Source organism: Austrofundulus limnaeus, unplaced genomic scaffold (assembly GCF_001266775.1).
Source record: "Austrofundulus limnaeus strain Quisiro unplaced genomic scaffold, Austrofundulus_limnaeus-1.0 Scaffold337, whole genome shotgun sequence".
Classification (NCBI taxonomy): Eukaryota; Metazoa; Chordata; class Actinopteri; order Cyprinodontiformes; family Rivulidae; genus Austrofundulus; species Austrofundulus limnaeus.
Genome location: NW_013952739.1, coordinates 102,073 through 118,177, shown reverse-complemented (window position 1 = coordinate 118,177; position 16,105 = coordinate 102,073). Strand labels below are relative to the sequence as shown.

At 40.3% G+C, this 16,105-nt stretch overlaps 2 protein-coding genes across 15 annotated transcripts in view; one reads left to right on the top strand and one right to left on the bottom strand.

Moving 5' to 3' along the window:
* The window catches only part of brf1b (BRF1 general transcription factor IIIB subunit b), a 43,281-nt gene that overhangs the window by 23,673 nt on the left and 3,503 nt on the right, over positions 1 to 16,105 (bottom strand). For 11 of the 12 annotated variants that reach the window (XM_014022628.1, XM_014022623.1, XM_014022629.1 and 8 more), the window contains one exon: positions 148 to 228. In XM_014022628.1, coding sequence (XP_013878082.1) covers positions 148 to 228 — 81 coding nt within the window. Of the gene's footprint in view, positions 1 to 147; positions 229 to 695; positions 732 to 16,105 lie in introns of those variants that run through there. The other variant, XM_014022635.1, reaches the window with a different exon arrangement.
* On the top strand, positions 1,412 to 15,320 carry LOC106527668 (uncharacterized). 3 transcript variants are annotated; one of them, XM_014022621.1, is made up of 21 exons: positions 1,412 to 1,510; positions 1,609 to 1,667; positions 2,315 to 2,395; positions 2,496 to 2,623; positions 2,734 to 2,871; positions 2,958 to 3,035; positions 3,338 to 3,508; positions 3,818 to 3,914; positions 4,005 to 4,228; positions 4,655 to 4,820; positions 4,896 to 5,098; positions 5,238 to 5,355; positions 5,437 to 5,639; positions 6,123 to 6,240; positions 6,347 to 6,516; positions 7,577 to 7,674; positions 7,749 to 7,864; positions 7,930 to 8,128; positions 11,937 to 12,904; positions 12,986 to 13,282; positions 15,259 to 15,320. In XM_014022621.1, exons 1-21 carry the CDS (start codon positions 1,413 to 1,415, stop codon positions 15,273 to 15,275), a joined length of 3,747 nt encoding a protein of 1,248 aa, XP_013878075.1. In that variant the 5' UTR covers position 1,412; the 3' UTR covers positions 15,276 to 15,320. The 3 variants fall into 3 exon arrangements, with proteins under 3 accessions (XP_013878075.1, XP_013878074.1, XP_013878076.1); XM_014022620.1 differs by having other exon boundaries at positions 2,312 to 2,395; XM_014022622.1 differs by lacking the exon at positions 1,609 to 1,667 and having other exon boundaries at positions 1,423 to 1,510.

Here is a 16,105-nt window from a genome sequence, read left to right as displayed (position 1 = left end):
GTCATACAGCTGAGAGACCTGTCCTACAGCTGAGAGACCTGTAATACAGCTGAGAGACCTGTCCTACAGCTGAGAGACCTGTAATACAGCTGAGAGACCTGTAATACAGCTGAGAGACCTGTCTTCTATAGACCCCTGAAGACTCACCGTTCTGCAGGGTCTGGGCTCGGGACTCCTTTCCAACACTGATGTGAAAACCAGAACCAAGGAGCGGTGCTTTAACTGGACCTGAAACAGAAAGATGGTGGTTCTATCAGATAAATAAGGTTAAAAAATAAAATTTAATAAAAAAGATCAAAAGAGTTTAAAGCAGCGTTTCAGTTATAATCATTCAGGCACCTGGTTCCTGCGCTCACTCGTTATGTTTCTGTTTATCTGCCTGAGGTCTGTTTCACAAAACCAGGATAAAGGATGAAGTCAAGATTTTCAGATATCCTGGTTGAATTAAGTTTTTGACAAAAGCAGCAACTCATAAGTTACCATGATTTATCCAGCGGTGTGCGACTGCTCTTCTGAATAAATGAAAACTATGTAACACAGTTGTTTACACTTCAATTAAAAGTATTTGACCAAAGGAAAAGCGGAGCAGGACTAGAGAGAGATAAATATGATTTAGATTTTTATTTCTGTGACTGTATACGACCCACAGGAGACACAGCGTTAACAGCACATTTCATTACTCAGCTTTAGCAAACCTTCAATTCCACAGCTGACGCTGCTGAAAATGCTCTCTGAGAGCAGGACTTCAATCTCCGAACTCGTGAAGTTCTTCTGTTTTACTTTGCGATGTCATTTATGAATGGACTTCCTGGTATGTGGGGCAGGAAACGTAGCCTTATATGGTGTTTTTGGGGTGGTAATTATGTAAATCACCTCTCCTCGTGCACGAGCAGCTGATACACATTCATCAGTTTACGCTCTTAATTTACACACTTTTCCTGAAGATAGAAGAGTTTGTTGAATCTGATGTGGCATGTTCGTTCGAACAAAAGTAAGAGAAATTTAGGATAAGAATACGAACGTTTTTGCATGAGGCCCACTGTTTTCTGTTCAGAGTAGTTAGAGAATGTTTATTTTGGGCATTCAGGTGATCCACTGTTTGCCATGCTCTTGTCTCTCCTTTCTAACAGCAGCGGTGTTTCTTTCTTATGATGTGCTTCATTTCCTCATAAACCTGCATCAGAAGATGTTCTTCATTTGGTGAGGAGTATGGAGCACACAGTTTATCCACTGTAGAATGAGTGAATCTGTGATCAGGATGAACTGATCAAGTTATGTCAAGCCTAGATTTATTTCTCAATTCTGCTTTTGGGAATCAGCCCTCTGGTCCAGCTTCAGCCTCCAGCTATAATCAGACTCAATCAGCCCCAGCTGTGGGGCTGATTACTGTGACAACCAGGTGATTAGCTCACATGTCTGCAGTGGCTCAGTTTTTTTCTGCAGAGACACAGAGCTGCCGGCTGTTAGTCAGCCTCAGTTTCAACATGAGAACCACTACATTTGTTCCCAGGTGAGTTTCACCTGCTCAGGTAAAACGTTAACCTTCCTGCATTTTTCTCCAGGTGAGTCTAACCTGCTCAGGTATAATCTCCTTGCTGTGTTTATCAGGCTGCTATTGATCTACTGTTGCTTCCTGAAAGCATTCAAAGCTGGAGTCCCATTGGATGGTAAATTGGTTTTGTTGGCDCCTTTGCTTCCACTGCTTTTGCTGGCCCCTTTGCTTCCACTGCTTTTGCTGGCCCCTTTGCTTCCACTGCTTTTGCTGGCCCCTTTGCTTCCACTGCTTTTGCTGGCCCCTTTGCTTCCACTGCTTTTGCTGGCCCCTTTGGTCTTAGACTTGTTGAAGACACACCTGAATCTCTTTAGCAAGTTACACCTGAACATTTAACCAAATATTTGTGAATTTGGGGGATGGGCGGTGGGTAAAGACGTGTCTAATTTAGACTTTGTAAACTTAAGGTTGTTAAAAATTTGAGTTGTGTTCTACATTCATTGCACCTGGATAAAATGAGAACCAAATTAATGACATCCAAGCATATGGGTGGCACGATGGCTCAGTGGTTAACACCGACACCTCACAGCAAGAAGGTCCTGGGTTTGATCCCCGGTTCGGACCCGGGGTCTTTCCTTGTGGAGTTTGCATGTTCTCCTCGTGCTTGCGTAGGTTTTCTTCGGGGACTCCCGATTCCCCCCCCCAAACAACAAAATAACATGTACAATAGGTTATTAAATTAATAAAATGGTAAAGGGGGGACATATACTTCTAACCATGGCTGTAACTACCAGCAGATGCATGTAGTGATTTTGTCAGCAGGTTTGGTTCGATCAGAGTGTCGAGATAGATACCTGTGGATCCAGGTGGCTTCAGCAGAGGAACCTAGCTTTGAAGCTGTAGGTCAGTTCATTAGTTTAATGTTGATGAAATGTATTCAGTGTCTGTAACGTCTCATCACTTACTGTTCTGTCAATGACCTTCATCTGTGACATCCTCATAGATGAAGACGGAGTCCATTCCATCAGCGAGGAGCTTGCCTCGCGCTGTGGGTACACCATCAGCACCTTTAAGATGGATGGCTTCACCACCTTCAGAGCTTCATTCTATTCCTGCTTCACCCATAATCAGGTAACTGAGGTCCACAGGTCTGCGGATTCTGAGACCTGTGAGGTTTGCCTTGACCTGGTGATATTAGATGTTCAGCTGTGCCTAATTTTTTTTATTTATTTTATATACAGAACGATGAGTTGTTCACCTTCAGGTTTAATGTGATTGTAAGTGAAGGGGCCAGGTGGAGCAGTCAACCTATTTCAACAGTCTGTTCTGGTCTCTCCTGGACCCACAGGGAGATCACTTGTGAGGAAGACTACATGGAAGTTAAGAGATACCCTGTTTAGCAATTTGTTACAGTTAAACAATGGACTGACTTGGTTGAAGATCAGGCAATGCGTTTTCTTGGCAGATAATTGTGAACAGAGAGTCTTCCTGTGGTGGTGAGAGGGCAGAGGGCAAACAGGCATGGCAGGAGGCCCTCTTTCAGGTAAATCGTTCAAATATTACCATTGATTTGACTGGCAGAAGGCCTTGAGTGTTCTGGTCCTGGATTCATCTTTAATCCAATAAAGGTATAGATCTATGGAGCTAGATCACAGGTCTGAGTCTAAATTCTTTAAGTTCCTCCAAATGGAAAAGCCTTTTTGATTCTTTATTTGAATTGGTAAATTAGCTGGATAAATTCCCCTACAAGCCAACAGAACAGTCCTCTGTACAGAGATCAAACTGCTCTGAACGGTTTGCATTATTCAGTGTTTGACTGCATATTTGATACTCTGTGGTTTTCAGGCTCAGAGAATGGCCAGTTTGACCTGGCAGCTCATGTTCCTGCAGAATGATGGACAGATCTCATTCATGTCAGTCCCTGATGCCCAGAAGAGGGGCTACAGCCTTACTGCCACTGCCCACAGGGTGGTCTTTCGATCGCCATACAAACAGCCACATGCTGAGGTCATGATGGTAGGTAACCACAGATACCAACACAGTCCCCACCCCACAAACATTTGATGTCTGAATCCAGATATTCGGAGACAAATAGGGCTGGTGTTGGACTAGAAACTAACTGCAGAAAAACCTGAGCTGGAAAGCTGAGAGGTGTTTTGAAGCCTTTCATCATTCTACCACATGTAGACTTTTACTTTACAAGGTCTTGGAGATTAACTTAACAGCCGCCTCCTGAAAACTTAGGAAGATCAGACATTTTGGATTCAGTTTTGTCCTGCAGTCTATTCTTGTGATTCAGCTCAGAACTGACTGTAATCCTCTCAGGTGGACGGTGTCGCTGTCAAGGTCCTCCAGGTATCTCTGTTCTTTAAGCAGAAGCTGGTGGTGGTGATGATTGACATGTCCATGGTCTGCACAGTCCGTAAGTTCCTTTTTAATTTATTTTTAAATCTCCTGAACAAGATTCTGGCTGCAGACTGAAGCTGACCATGACTCTGCTGGACTCTCCTAGATTCTGAATTGTTTGACGACACCCAGTTGCTCTGGAACGTTCCCCAGGTTCTTCCTGTTCTGGTTGGAAAGGGAGCCAGATTTGAAAGTCAAAGCTTCAGATTAGGATTGGGGGATGCACTGCTGGATAAAGTTGCAGCCTCTCCTAAAGGTCTTGAAGTGGTTCAGCAGGGAGGAATGGTGGAAATCATAGTTCCTGTTGGGACAGAAGGAGGCTACAGGAAGGTACTGTCTCAAGGGCCTAGACTATGAGAAGAGTTTTATTGATTTGAGCCATTTCTCACTAGAACATGTGGCCCTCACCATTAACATTTTTGGACAAATAGATTAATTAAAGGGTCTAAAATCTTTGAATCATAATGAAATATCATTGACCTCATCCATTAATCAGTTTTGCATTGTAGTATTGTAGAGTATTGAGCTGGTTTTGTTTTTGAAGTTGGTTGTCTTATTTCTACATGTTTGCACCAGCTGTCTTGATTTATGGTTGATTGTCATGATGTTGTTGGACCCCAAGAAGAGTAGTCTCTGAGACAGAGACTAAAGGGGATCTTAATAAATAAATGACTTGTTTAACAACCAATCTAAACACTGATGTCCCACTAGTACAGCAAATGGTTGGTAGATCTGATTATCTGTTCTCCTTTGCAGAGTTTGGTGGAAGACAATGTCTACAAGGAGTTTTATACAGCCCTCCTGATGGGTGAACATGTATTTTCTTTGATTTATGAGGATGACAATAGCATCGACACCAAACACAGAATTCTGAAAGTTCTTGAGACACCTCTTATTTCCCATCCACCATTCAGCCTCAACCGTAAGCTCTCCAGAGTCATAAAGACCAAAAAGCTGTAACTTTTCTCCAACTGAGTGTTCAAATGTCTTCCTGCAGAGACCACAAGTGACAATCAGGAGTTCAGTGTCTACCTGGGAAACATTCCAGCAGATGTCATACTGGAGAACATCTGGATCAATGGGAAGCAGATGTTGGGGAAGTCAGAACAAAACCTCAGCATCAGTCCAATTGTTCATTTAAATGGTAGTCAAGCATTCAAACTGCGACTGCCCTTTGATAACGCTGCTGTGCACTGGATGGTAAGAACACCACACAGATCTGTCCCACTTCAGTCTGGTTTCAACAGCAATGTCTCCTTAGAGGCTTGCTAAGATCTGTGGCACTGCTGTGATCATTAAACTGTTTTTTAGTGTTTTACTGATCTTGTGTCTTCAACAGAATTTGGGTGGAGGAGTAGTGCAGTACTCCATAGATGTAAACTTTACTTTGACCATTATGCCCCAGAAAGAGTCCTACTTCCACCAAGCATTCATCACTACTCATGTCTTTAATGCTTGTAAGTCCAGTTCCTTCTGTCTGTTGGACCTCTGAACCCTGAACCCTTTTACACTAACTTTTTATTTTATTCTTCACAAAGTTCCTCCACAGATCACAGCTCAGTGTTTGGATGAAGGGATCTCTTTCACCATAGCCAGTCAGTCACAGAGTCTCTGGGAGGTGGGCATTGACAACGAGCCTCTGACAGCAGAGTTAGTGGCTCAGAGGGGGTACCATCTTCATAATGATAGCCACAAAACTACCTTGGAAGTCCCGGTTTTCTCTGTTGGATACACTTATGAGGTAAAAAAAAAAACCCATTCCTCACAGGTATACTGAAACAACCAATCTTTGGTTCAGCTTAATTTTGAAATGAATTGAAGCAAATAAAAGTTGTTACAGAACGTTGGACTCTGATTCACTGACACAGTTTACAGTTCAGTTTAAATATTACACAAAATTTGAGAATTTACAGCATCACCCACACACGTACAAGAGAAACAAGCAACCAATTTACAAAATCAATCCCAAAAGAAGTGACACCCACACCACCACCACATGAAGTAAAGAGAAGCCACCTAACTATGTATAAATTGTACGTTTTTTTTAAAAATTTAAAATCATTTCATCTGGAGCAGAACAGTGGGAGTTTCATTTAATGAACCAAAGTTTTACTCAATCTTTTATGGGCACTTTGTCTCTGGTTAGAATTTAGGCAGGGTAACTCTGAACTTGGCTCATTTCAGTTTCAGAATCCATTGTACACCAGTGCAATTTGTTTTTCAGGACATCAACTTGTCGAACTTCTATGCAACTTTTAAGATTAATATAAGAAACTCCAAAACCCTGGAGGTCCAGGCATCTGCCTCCAAACGCTGCCTTTTCAGAACTGGAGACATGATAGGTAACCAGACCAAATCAGTAACTTTAATTCTTGTTAGTCCTTGAAGGTAAAATCAATCCATTTTTCCTATCCTAACTGCACTAACGTTCTCAATCTTTTTGGTCAGTGTGTTCTGCAGATGGGACCATGACTGTGGTAGCAACTCCAGCTTCCACCTGGCCTTCAGTGCAACCAGAACGAACCAGTCTGCTGGATCGTACTTGCAAACCCAAACAAACCAATGGAGCCAGAGTTCTGTTTGAGTTCAAGCTGAATTCATGTGGCACCAAAACAATTGTACGATTTTGTTTCTCATGAAATCGTAATCCCCAACTTACACTAAATGCTCTTCCACTGCAATGTTCAGTTTGCTGCTATTTGTTTCCAATCAAATCTGCACTGCCTTCACTGAATTTTTATTTTGTCAGCCAATATAAGCGACTAAATCGCTGCCAGGTTTTGGGAATGCTGCTCTCACAATGACTCTAGCTAGTTCCTGCATGTGTGTTCAGCAGTGCTGCATGCTGAAAAACGTCCCCCATGGAACAGTTTACTGTTGGGAGTGATGTAACATTTTGAACGTGTTCAGGTTATTTAAACCAGAGCTTCTTGTTAGAAAATTCATGACAAAACATCCAGTATGCCGCCAAGCTCTAGCTGCCATCTGCTTCCCAAAGTAGAATTACAAATTTTGATTTGTGTGTATAGATGGACGGACGGCGCGCTAGGATTTTGAGTTTGTTTTTGTTAAATTATTTTTGAAAACACAGATGTTGTGCTTGTTCCTTTTGCTGTTGGTGAAGTGTGATTTTTGTAGATTGACTCTGGACCAGCATCTGGCAAAAATTGGATTGTATCTAACTGTGGATCACCGCATGCATGCTGCCGCCATGTGGCACCAGTGCTCTTATTGATTATAGCAATTGCGTATTTACTGCTGAGGTCGGAGCGGAACAGCATCCAGTGTAAATTGAGATTGAGGGTAAAGCAACATAACCCAGGAGCCTCAAAACTGTACAGATGTGATGTGGAAAACTACAAGCATAAGTCTTAACTCATGCTGCACAAGGATTACCTCATTCAAATGTAACCACTAAGGTAGAGGTTTTAAACACTGTTCCTGGTGACCCACTGTCCTGCATGTTCCAGCTGTGTACCTGCTTCAACACATCCGATTCAAATAATTAAATTACCAACCAACTCAATGTCAAGTTTAGCAGCAGCCTGTAAATCACTTCCATTTCAGTCAGATGTGTTGAAGCAGGGAAACGGCTAAAACGTGCAGGACACAGTAGGTCACCAGGAACAGGGTTAAAGACCTCTGCATGAAGGCTTGGATAACACATTTTTATAACAGGTCGGGGACTGGTATGTAGTTTATGAGAACGAGATCCTCCATGATCGACTGCTGATTGCTGATGGACCAAACTTTATCTCCAGAGATCCTCAGTTCAAGTAAGCACACCAGACCTGTATAAGAATGAACTCCTCCAGAAAATGTTGTAAAAGTGTATCTGACTCTCCCCAAGGGTGACTGTGAGATGCTTCTATCCTCTGAGTGCAGTCAACAGAGTTTCTATGGACCGGGCTTTCTCCTCAGCAACTCCTGGATTTGGATCAGTGAGAGTCTTTGAGAGTCACAGAGGTCAGTTCTTCACAATGTGAGACTCGGGCTTCAGTTACAAATGCCTAATGGATTCTCTCTAACAGATTCAGTCAACAAACACCAGCATTATCCTAAACTTCACCCAAACCCAGCTGCAGAGGAAATTCTACCTCACTTGGACATCAGGCCTCGATCCAAACCAGGACCGAGCCCTGTTATCACAGTACCAGGAGGACAAGAGCAACTACAATTTCCCACAAACCAGGATTGGTCCTTACAATATCAAATCAGCCAAGATCCTCAGTAAGTTTTCTCAAAAGCAACTAGATGCAGACCATAGAGAATTTCCACTAGAAACGTGATCATCTCCTCACTGGTTGGGTCAAAGCAGGGCCGGATTAACACTTCGCTGTACCCTGGGCAACAATATTTAAGGGCCCCATCATCACGACCCCAGGATTACCAGTCTGGCAAAATACAGAGTAAATTATTGCAATATATAGTAAATATACTCGATACTTCAGATTCTAAGTGTATTTTCATGTACAAATGCTCAGAATTACAAATACAGCCATCTTGTCAAGGACACTCCTTCACATGATGCTATGAAAACAAAACACATCAATATAATCTGGTGAACATTAGGGCTGTGTATTGGCAAGAATTTGGCGATATGATACATATCATGACAGGGGTCACGATACGATATATCCCGATATATTGCGATACTGTAAGCAAGGCGATATATTGCAATTTTGTCCAAAAATTCTATTAAAAACCTCTTACTGGGAAAAAAAAATGAAAAACCAAAATTCATTGTCTCAGAAAATTCTAATATTACATAGACATACTTTTGATACATTTAGCTGTGTTCTGCTTTGTATGTATTTTATTTTATTTGTTTCATATTTCTTATTTCATCCATTTTCAATTATTAGACTAAATTTGCCAATAGTTTGAAAATGTATTTTTGCAGCTTTTAGTTTTTAATATTTTACAATATGGTCACCCAACACTTAACAATAGCCTCTACTTCGAGGTAGAGTAGCCAAAGGGCTGGTTCACTACTTCCAACTAGTGGTCAGAGGCTGAACTACAACATAAAAATGAACGGCTGGCAGGAAAGTTGACATTTTAAACCTTATTAAAAAATCAATACAGGGCCTTAGAATATCGACACAGTATCGGGAAATGAAATATCACGATATTTCAGTGTATCGATATTTTCTTACACCCCTAGTAAACATGACCCACTACGTTGAGATCGAGGGAAGTGTCCTGCAATTTCACAAAAGCAACACTTGACATTAAGCAACCCTCTCAGTCACCTGACCCACCTCATGTGGACTGACCAATGAGAAGATCTCAACTCACGTTCACAGTGACAGGCAGCCTCTGTGCAGCACAAGAGCTCCAACAGACAGTTTAACAAAAGCAGGAGAAAACCAGATATTTTGCTGGTGCCTTCATTCAAGGGTGTAACCATCATCTCAGAAGTGAGGGGACACATTTTTAGAGGTCTATTGAGTGATTTATCATCCTCTCTTATTAAATCACACACCTCTCCTTAGTGGCTAAAACACATAATTACTAACGGCCACAGTACAGTTCCACTGACTGACTTTAGTTCTTTAAACTACTTATTAACAAAATCTAAAATTTTAGTAGCCAAAAGGTTGCCAGATGGAAAACACCATTACTGTAAGCAAACATAGACTTGAATAAGAAAACTACCCATCCTGTCCACTGTCAGTCTGTGACAGCACGGAGGAGCAGAAACAGACCAAAAACAGCTCACAGCCTCCATAGAAACTTATAAACAGCAGCTGAACTGGAGCTGTTTTCATAAATTGTCATGTTTTTACAATAAATTAATAATTATGTTAATTTCATTCAATCATGTAAAACAGCAGATTTATACCAGAAAAATAAATTATAAATTACAATGATCTAATCCAGATGTGAAGATTAGACTTTAGCTAGTTGAAAAATGACTTCAGCTAGTAATAAAATATATTTATTTCTTCTTACTGTCATAAAAAATATGAATAAATATTTACCAGTCACTAAGAAAATGTTCTCTGTATACCTTATGGTATGAAACTTGTCTTTGTATTAGCTAGTTCTCAACAGGTCAGGTTTCTGTAACAGGAACCTAAAAATACATTTATAACATTATTTTACACTCTGTATGTCTAAATATTAATCAGACATTTATATTTTACACTCTGTAGGTCTAAATATTAATCAGAGGACAAAGTAGCATTTAATAGTTTGTTAAATTGTAGCATGATTCAACAGATCTGTATATATGCTCCACAAGCTAATATCTGCTAACCAGTTCAATAAATTGATTACATCAACTTTATAAGATTATTTTAATTTTAAACTSTTACATTATGTTCTGCTCAGATCACATTGAATAAGATCAAATCTGCTGACTTGTGTTGTAAAATTAGGTTTTCCTGTTTATCTTCTGTTAATAAATCCATAACACAAACAGCTTTTCTGACATTATTTAAAACATTAGATTATATAAACTGTAAAATATTAATAATAATTGGATTAATATTAATAGTTTTAATGATTTCTACATCGTCAGTCCTTTTTTTTTCTGCTCTGTCAACATGTACAGTAATGAGAAATCCAGACTCTTGACCATTGGCTTCTACAGCCGATCACAAGGTCAGGTGGTTTCTGAGCACTCCAGTTGTTATATATTCCTCCATGTAAGCAAATTATTACTTAACTCGATGTAGGCTCATAAGACAAAGAATGGCATAAACATAGAAAGWGACAMAACACTAAACACATCAACATTTTAGTAAATGTGAACGCAAAGACATGCAAAATAAAGAAAATTTGAATGACCCATACCTGCTGTCATTAAGAACACAAATAATGCAGTAGTCAAGTAATATATGAAAATAAATAATAAACAAAACTGTCATACATTTATATAGTAAACAAAAATGAAACTACATCTTTAAACATCCATGTCAGTTTTTGCTTTTGAACTAAGACTATCAATCATCTCTTAACTACTGGTAAATAACAAAATGTGATAAATTCTAGATTTATTTTGAACCAAAGTAGAAACAATAATAAAATAATATTTTGGAGAGGAGTACTTTTGAAATATCTATGAAAACCCTGTCCTGATACCTGTCTGGTTTCTCAACATGTGATCCAGTCATGTGAGTTAACGTCCATCTTTCTGTGGTTAATTCTCTTAGACTCTGTTACAAATTGTCAAAAGTAGAGACTTCAAACTATACACCAGTTTTTAAAGATTGTTCCACTTCAAGAATAATAGTCATAATTTCTCCTTACTTGAGAAGTCTGCATTTTGATCCCTGCTGCTGTAGGCTATCTGGTCTGTCTCATCCCTGATTTTGTTCTGTGGTAATGAAGATTTATTTTAAATATGTGGAAAGCAGCCAGCACAACTTCTGCACATAAATGAAAGACGACTGGGTTTAGCTTGGCAAGGGGTGTAACTGGTAACAACTAATCATGTTAACTAGCTAAACATTATATAATGTGTAACTCCTCATCATTTAGCTAACATTATCTGCCTCCAACAGCATGACTCAACTTACATGGTTTGTTTGGTAAAAACTGTGCAAAGTTTTAGTTGCTCTTTACACCGGGAGGCTCTGCTCAGCAGAGCAGCTCCTATCAGTCATCTCATCTGCAGGAGTAGCTTGCGCACGCTTATGGTGCGTTCAAAGACGGCTCAGAAAAACGCATAACCATATGTTAATGGATAAAACAGCTGTTACGGCTGAAAAAAGTGCAGAGACAGAGCGCAGATGCAGGAAGTGCGGGAGACATGTCCATGCATATCCTGCATCCGTTGTGTCCGTGCCTTCACTGCCCAGGGCCCTTTGGAGACTGCGGGGCCCTGGGCAATTGCCCATATGGTTAATCCGGCCTTGGGTCAAAGGGTTTAGGATCAGGCAAGAGGCAAAGGTAGTACATAAAACAAACTGAAGATCACAGTTCTGGCAAAGATTCTCTCCATGGTTTGTGATTTCTCTCATCCTGGTAAACTGGTGTTACAAAACCAGAAACAAGAATTCCAGTGTCTGTTCACCCTTCTCTCCAGATCTTACTGGTTACCCAGTGGTGGGCCCCAGTGGGTTCAACTCAAGGCACCAAACCAGAATTTTGAAGGAGAGGAATGGGCAACTTCAGGACCAGCCTTAAAGTCATTTAAACGTTTTCCTGGTGATCATTTGGAAAGTCAGAAGCTTCAAAGTCTGGCCAGCTTCACTGAAGATGCCAGGAACTCTGACCTACCATGGGGTCAGTCCAGTTTTGGTCAAAGTAACTTTAATCAGCAGAATCCATCCCTGCAGAGACCTCTCACTGACCTCTCCTTTGGTATGACAGAACTAAGTCAGCCATTTTTGAGTTTTCATGGGCCCTCAAACGGTGAGCTAGAACTGGTCCACATGGAGCGGCCAGTTTACCAGCATCAACCTCAAACTCATGAGGTCCATCCTTTCCAACAACCACAGGATCACATCAGCACTGAGCTACTCCAACCTGATGAACGCACAACACTTGCTCCTGTTGGTTTCAAAACAAACATCCCCAACTGGTCCAAAGTCCTGCAGGAGTCTTTCCACAGTGAACAGGGCACTGGAATCAGAGATGTCCAAAACTTGGGAAGCCCTGAACCTTTCGAAAGGACTGAGTCTAGAGTGCAGAACATCCGAGTAAAGCCTCCAAGCACATTTATATCTCTTGTCCCACATCTTAACCAAAAACCTGTTGTCCACCAAACTCACTCCCAAAACTCGAATCCCTCCCTGTATCCCACTGATTTGACAGCTGATGGGAACCAGAGGACCCCCCAACAAACTGAGCTCAGAGGTCCAACCATGGGAGAGTTATATGTTATGAGACCAGATGTTTTAACATTGGCACCAAAACAAGTGCAGGAAAATGTTCAGGTGGAACAGGTGCAGAAATATGTAAACCTGGTGGAGCCCCGGTCCAGACTGGTCCAATCGTTAGCTGAGAAAGAAAACTCGGAACAACCTGCTTCAGGTGTCTCCCAGACCTCAGGTAAGAACTGATTCTCATCAGTCTTTTTCTCATATTTTATTTTGGTTTAATATCTGTCAAACACCTTTCTTTTATCATTAGAAATATCTCACATCAGAATAAGACCAGTTGGACTTCAGTCAACAGTTCAAACTCCGAACCAGTTTCCACATTCTCAGAATCAACAGCATCTGACCAAAGAGGGAAGTACCAGAACATTTCATCAGACCAAAGATAATATTGATGACCAAAACCCAATCACAGGAGAGGCAAAGTTCACTCGTCTTCAACCTTACCCTGAAGGTTTAGAAGATTCAGAACTACTTACCCAAAGCAGGCTGAGCTGTGGTGATGAGCAAGGTCCAGATGGAGCCAGTGTTTATGAAGGCATCTTCAGAGGTATTACACTTGGTTCTTAATCCAGATCCTTTTGTTAAACACTCCAGTAGTTTGGACGTCTAGATGACTTTTATTTTGGAAGCAGAACTCCTGGTTCTTAAAAGACTCATGGGGTACCTTCAGGTACAGTTTTGGGGTTGACAGAGCTGTGTCCACCATGGCAGCTGATGCTGAAAACCTCAGGTTCAGTGGCTCCACAATGTTAAGTATGTGGGTTCATCAGATAGATGCACTGTTCTCAGAACTGATTACAGGTCCTGGTCTCACCTGTAACAAACCTGAAGATCTCTGCTGAGACCTAAATTCGGATTTAGACACCAGGTCCTGTATTTATCAGACTTAGAAAATCTCAGTTCTTGGCTCAAAGCTGGGTTTAAGTCAGTTATCAAGCATCTCAGTCTGACTTAAGCAAAGTGCATGACTAAATCCTAAGTGTTTTCTTAGAGCTGATTTCAGACTTTGCTGCAAAGCTGATCCTGGACGATGTTAGAAAACCCCAGGTAAGAACCGATCACTGCATCAGATTTCATGTTCAACAATATTCTAATGTTAGTTGTAAAAATCCCAACTTCATGTTCAACACAGTGTTTGTACATGTTATATTGGACGGATTGTTTCTAAATTACAGATTTTAGAGAAACTTCAAATTTTGTTACAATTCAGAGCTTGAGGAAATGTTGATTTTGCACTCTCCTCCTCCGAAGTTTGATAAATGTAGGCCCTGGTTACTTAGAGTGGAATTTTAGATTAAACTCTGAAAGTTGGGAGTAAATTTAGGAAATTCTCAGCACTTAAATCCTAAACGCGAGTTATTTTTCAGACAAAGAATCAGTCTTCTCCTCCAGAGGTTAGGAGTTGCCAGTAGGGGTTTGAGGAGAAATAAAGACAGAACACACTGCAGCACCTCTGAATCTGCACTAAGTGATTATTGTTATACTGTACAGAGTGACCACATCACAAAAGACCTCACAAACCAGGGAGCATAAAGTTGACCTCAAAGCAGAAATTTCTGTGCTGCTTTTAGAGCTCTGAGCTGTAGAAAACTTTAAAGCCGAGTTTTCTCTAAACGTCTGTATTCATGCACAATGTGGAAGTTTTCTGTAATTTAGTCTGTTCAAGGTGACGTATGAATGTTGAGTGAACTTATTAGGATTTTATCTTGACATATAGTCAGAATACTTTTGAACATGAAATCTGATGCAGTGATTAGTTCTTACCTGGGCTTTTCTAACATCCAGGATCAGCTTTGCAGCAAAAACTTAAATCAGCTCTAAGACAACACTTAGGATTTAGTCCTACACTTTAAGTCACACAGATGTTTTAACTGACTTTGAAGCCAAGCATTGTTTTTACACTTCAGTCTATTCTTGGGAGTATTTTTAAGAAGTTTGATAAATATGGGCTCTGATCTTTACAGCAGCTTAGAAAAACCCAAGCATCACTGAAGGACAAGGTCACATAGTTAAACACAAATAAGAATCTGAGACTGGAACAAAGGTCTTGAGCTGGATTTGAGATCTGCTGAAATCAGTTTTATCTGATGTGATGAAAACCAGTTAGGATCAAGGAATGGATCTTATTGAGAACTTTGTGCCTGATGAACATTCATTTATTAAAATCCACAAATCTCCAACAGTCTTGAGTTAAATCTACACACATGAAGTGCATCTTTAATTTGATGTGACAGTTTTCATTGTTCCAAAGTGAAAAGCACAACTTCACTTTTAAATAATTCATGTGAGTGGGACGTCTGTAGGTTCTGGTTCCAAATGTCTGAGCAAAAAGGACTGAAGCTGTTCAGAACACTACGTTTAATTTGGGTTTCACAACTATGATAAAGAACCTGAGTGGAGAGCAGAAAGGTTCATTTAGTTCTGAAATCAGACTGAAGTTCTGTTCTGACAGGTTGCAGTAAAGCTCAAGTGTCGACCCGGCTGTTCCTCCTGGTAAAACTGATCGTGTTTCTGTCTTTGCAGGAAAGCAAACCATCTGAAGAGGAAACCATCTGCTCACTAACAAATAAAGTTTTCTTCAGTCACCTGTCTCCTCTGATTCTGTTGGACTGTTCAAATCGAGTCGATGGGGTTGATTTGTAGAGTCAGTGAGGTGAAGTTTTTGGGTGTAGTGATTGATGAAGGGTTGACATGGAGACCTCGCATAAATTAAGAACAAAGATGGCTAAATCTATTGCTGTTCTGTAAAAAGTAAGGGAGTTATTTAATGATAAAGCACTGTATATGCTGCATAATGCAATAATAGGTCCTCACCTGGTTTACTGTATTGAGGTCTGGGGAAAGCATGTAGGACAATTACAAATCCTGTTTTTTTTTTATATTATTATTATTACAGGAAAGAGCTATGAGAATTATTACTGGAGAACATTGTCACCCATCAAATTCATTTTGTTAATTGAAAATATTGAAGTTCTTTGATTTGGTTGATTATAATCTACTGGTTATGTGGCCCACAAAAACACATTCCCTTTAAACATCCAAGTAAATTTCGTTAAGAGTTGTTATAACCTTAAAGCAGGGGTCTCCAACCTTTGTCCTTAAGAGCTACTTTCACAAAATGACATTGTCCGAGCCACTGTTTGCAACATTTAATTAAAAAAAAAACCCATTGGAATAAGCTTGTTTTGCACAAAAAATTGTCTTTAATTCACATGAAACCACCATAAACTGAATTTACATGAATGTGCTTTTTGTGTTTATCCATTTATATTATGTATTTCACACTAACTTAGGGTTTAACTGCAACAGATTTGTGCACAAATAATGCCGGGTGATGGGTCTCCGATTTTTTTTCCGCATTCCGTGGGAA

Bases quoted from the DNA above. Each gene is read 5' to 3' on its own strand.
- LOC106527668 (XM_014022620.1), top strand. From the start codon at position 1,413: ATGTCTGCAGTGGCTCAGTTTTTTTCTGCAGAGACACAGAGCTGCCGG. The intron at 2,624-2,733 runs GTAACTGAGGTC...TTTTATATACAG, and splicing joins CCTGCTTCACCCATAATCAG to AACGATGAGTTGTTCACCTT. The intron at 5,099-5,237 runs GTAAGAACACCA...TGTCTTCAACAG, and splicing joins ACGCTGCTGTGCACTGGATG to AATTTGGGTGGAGGAGTAGT.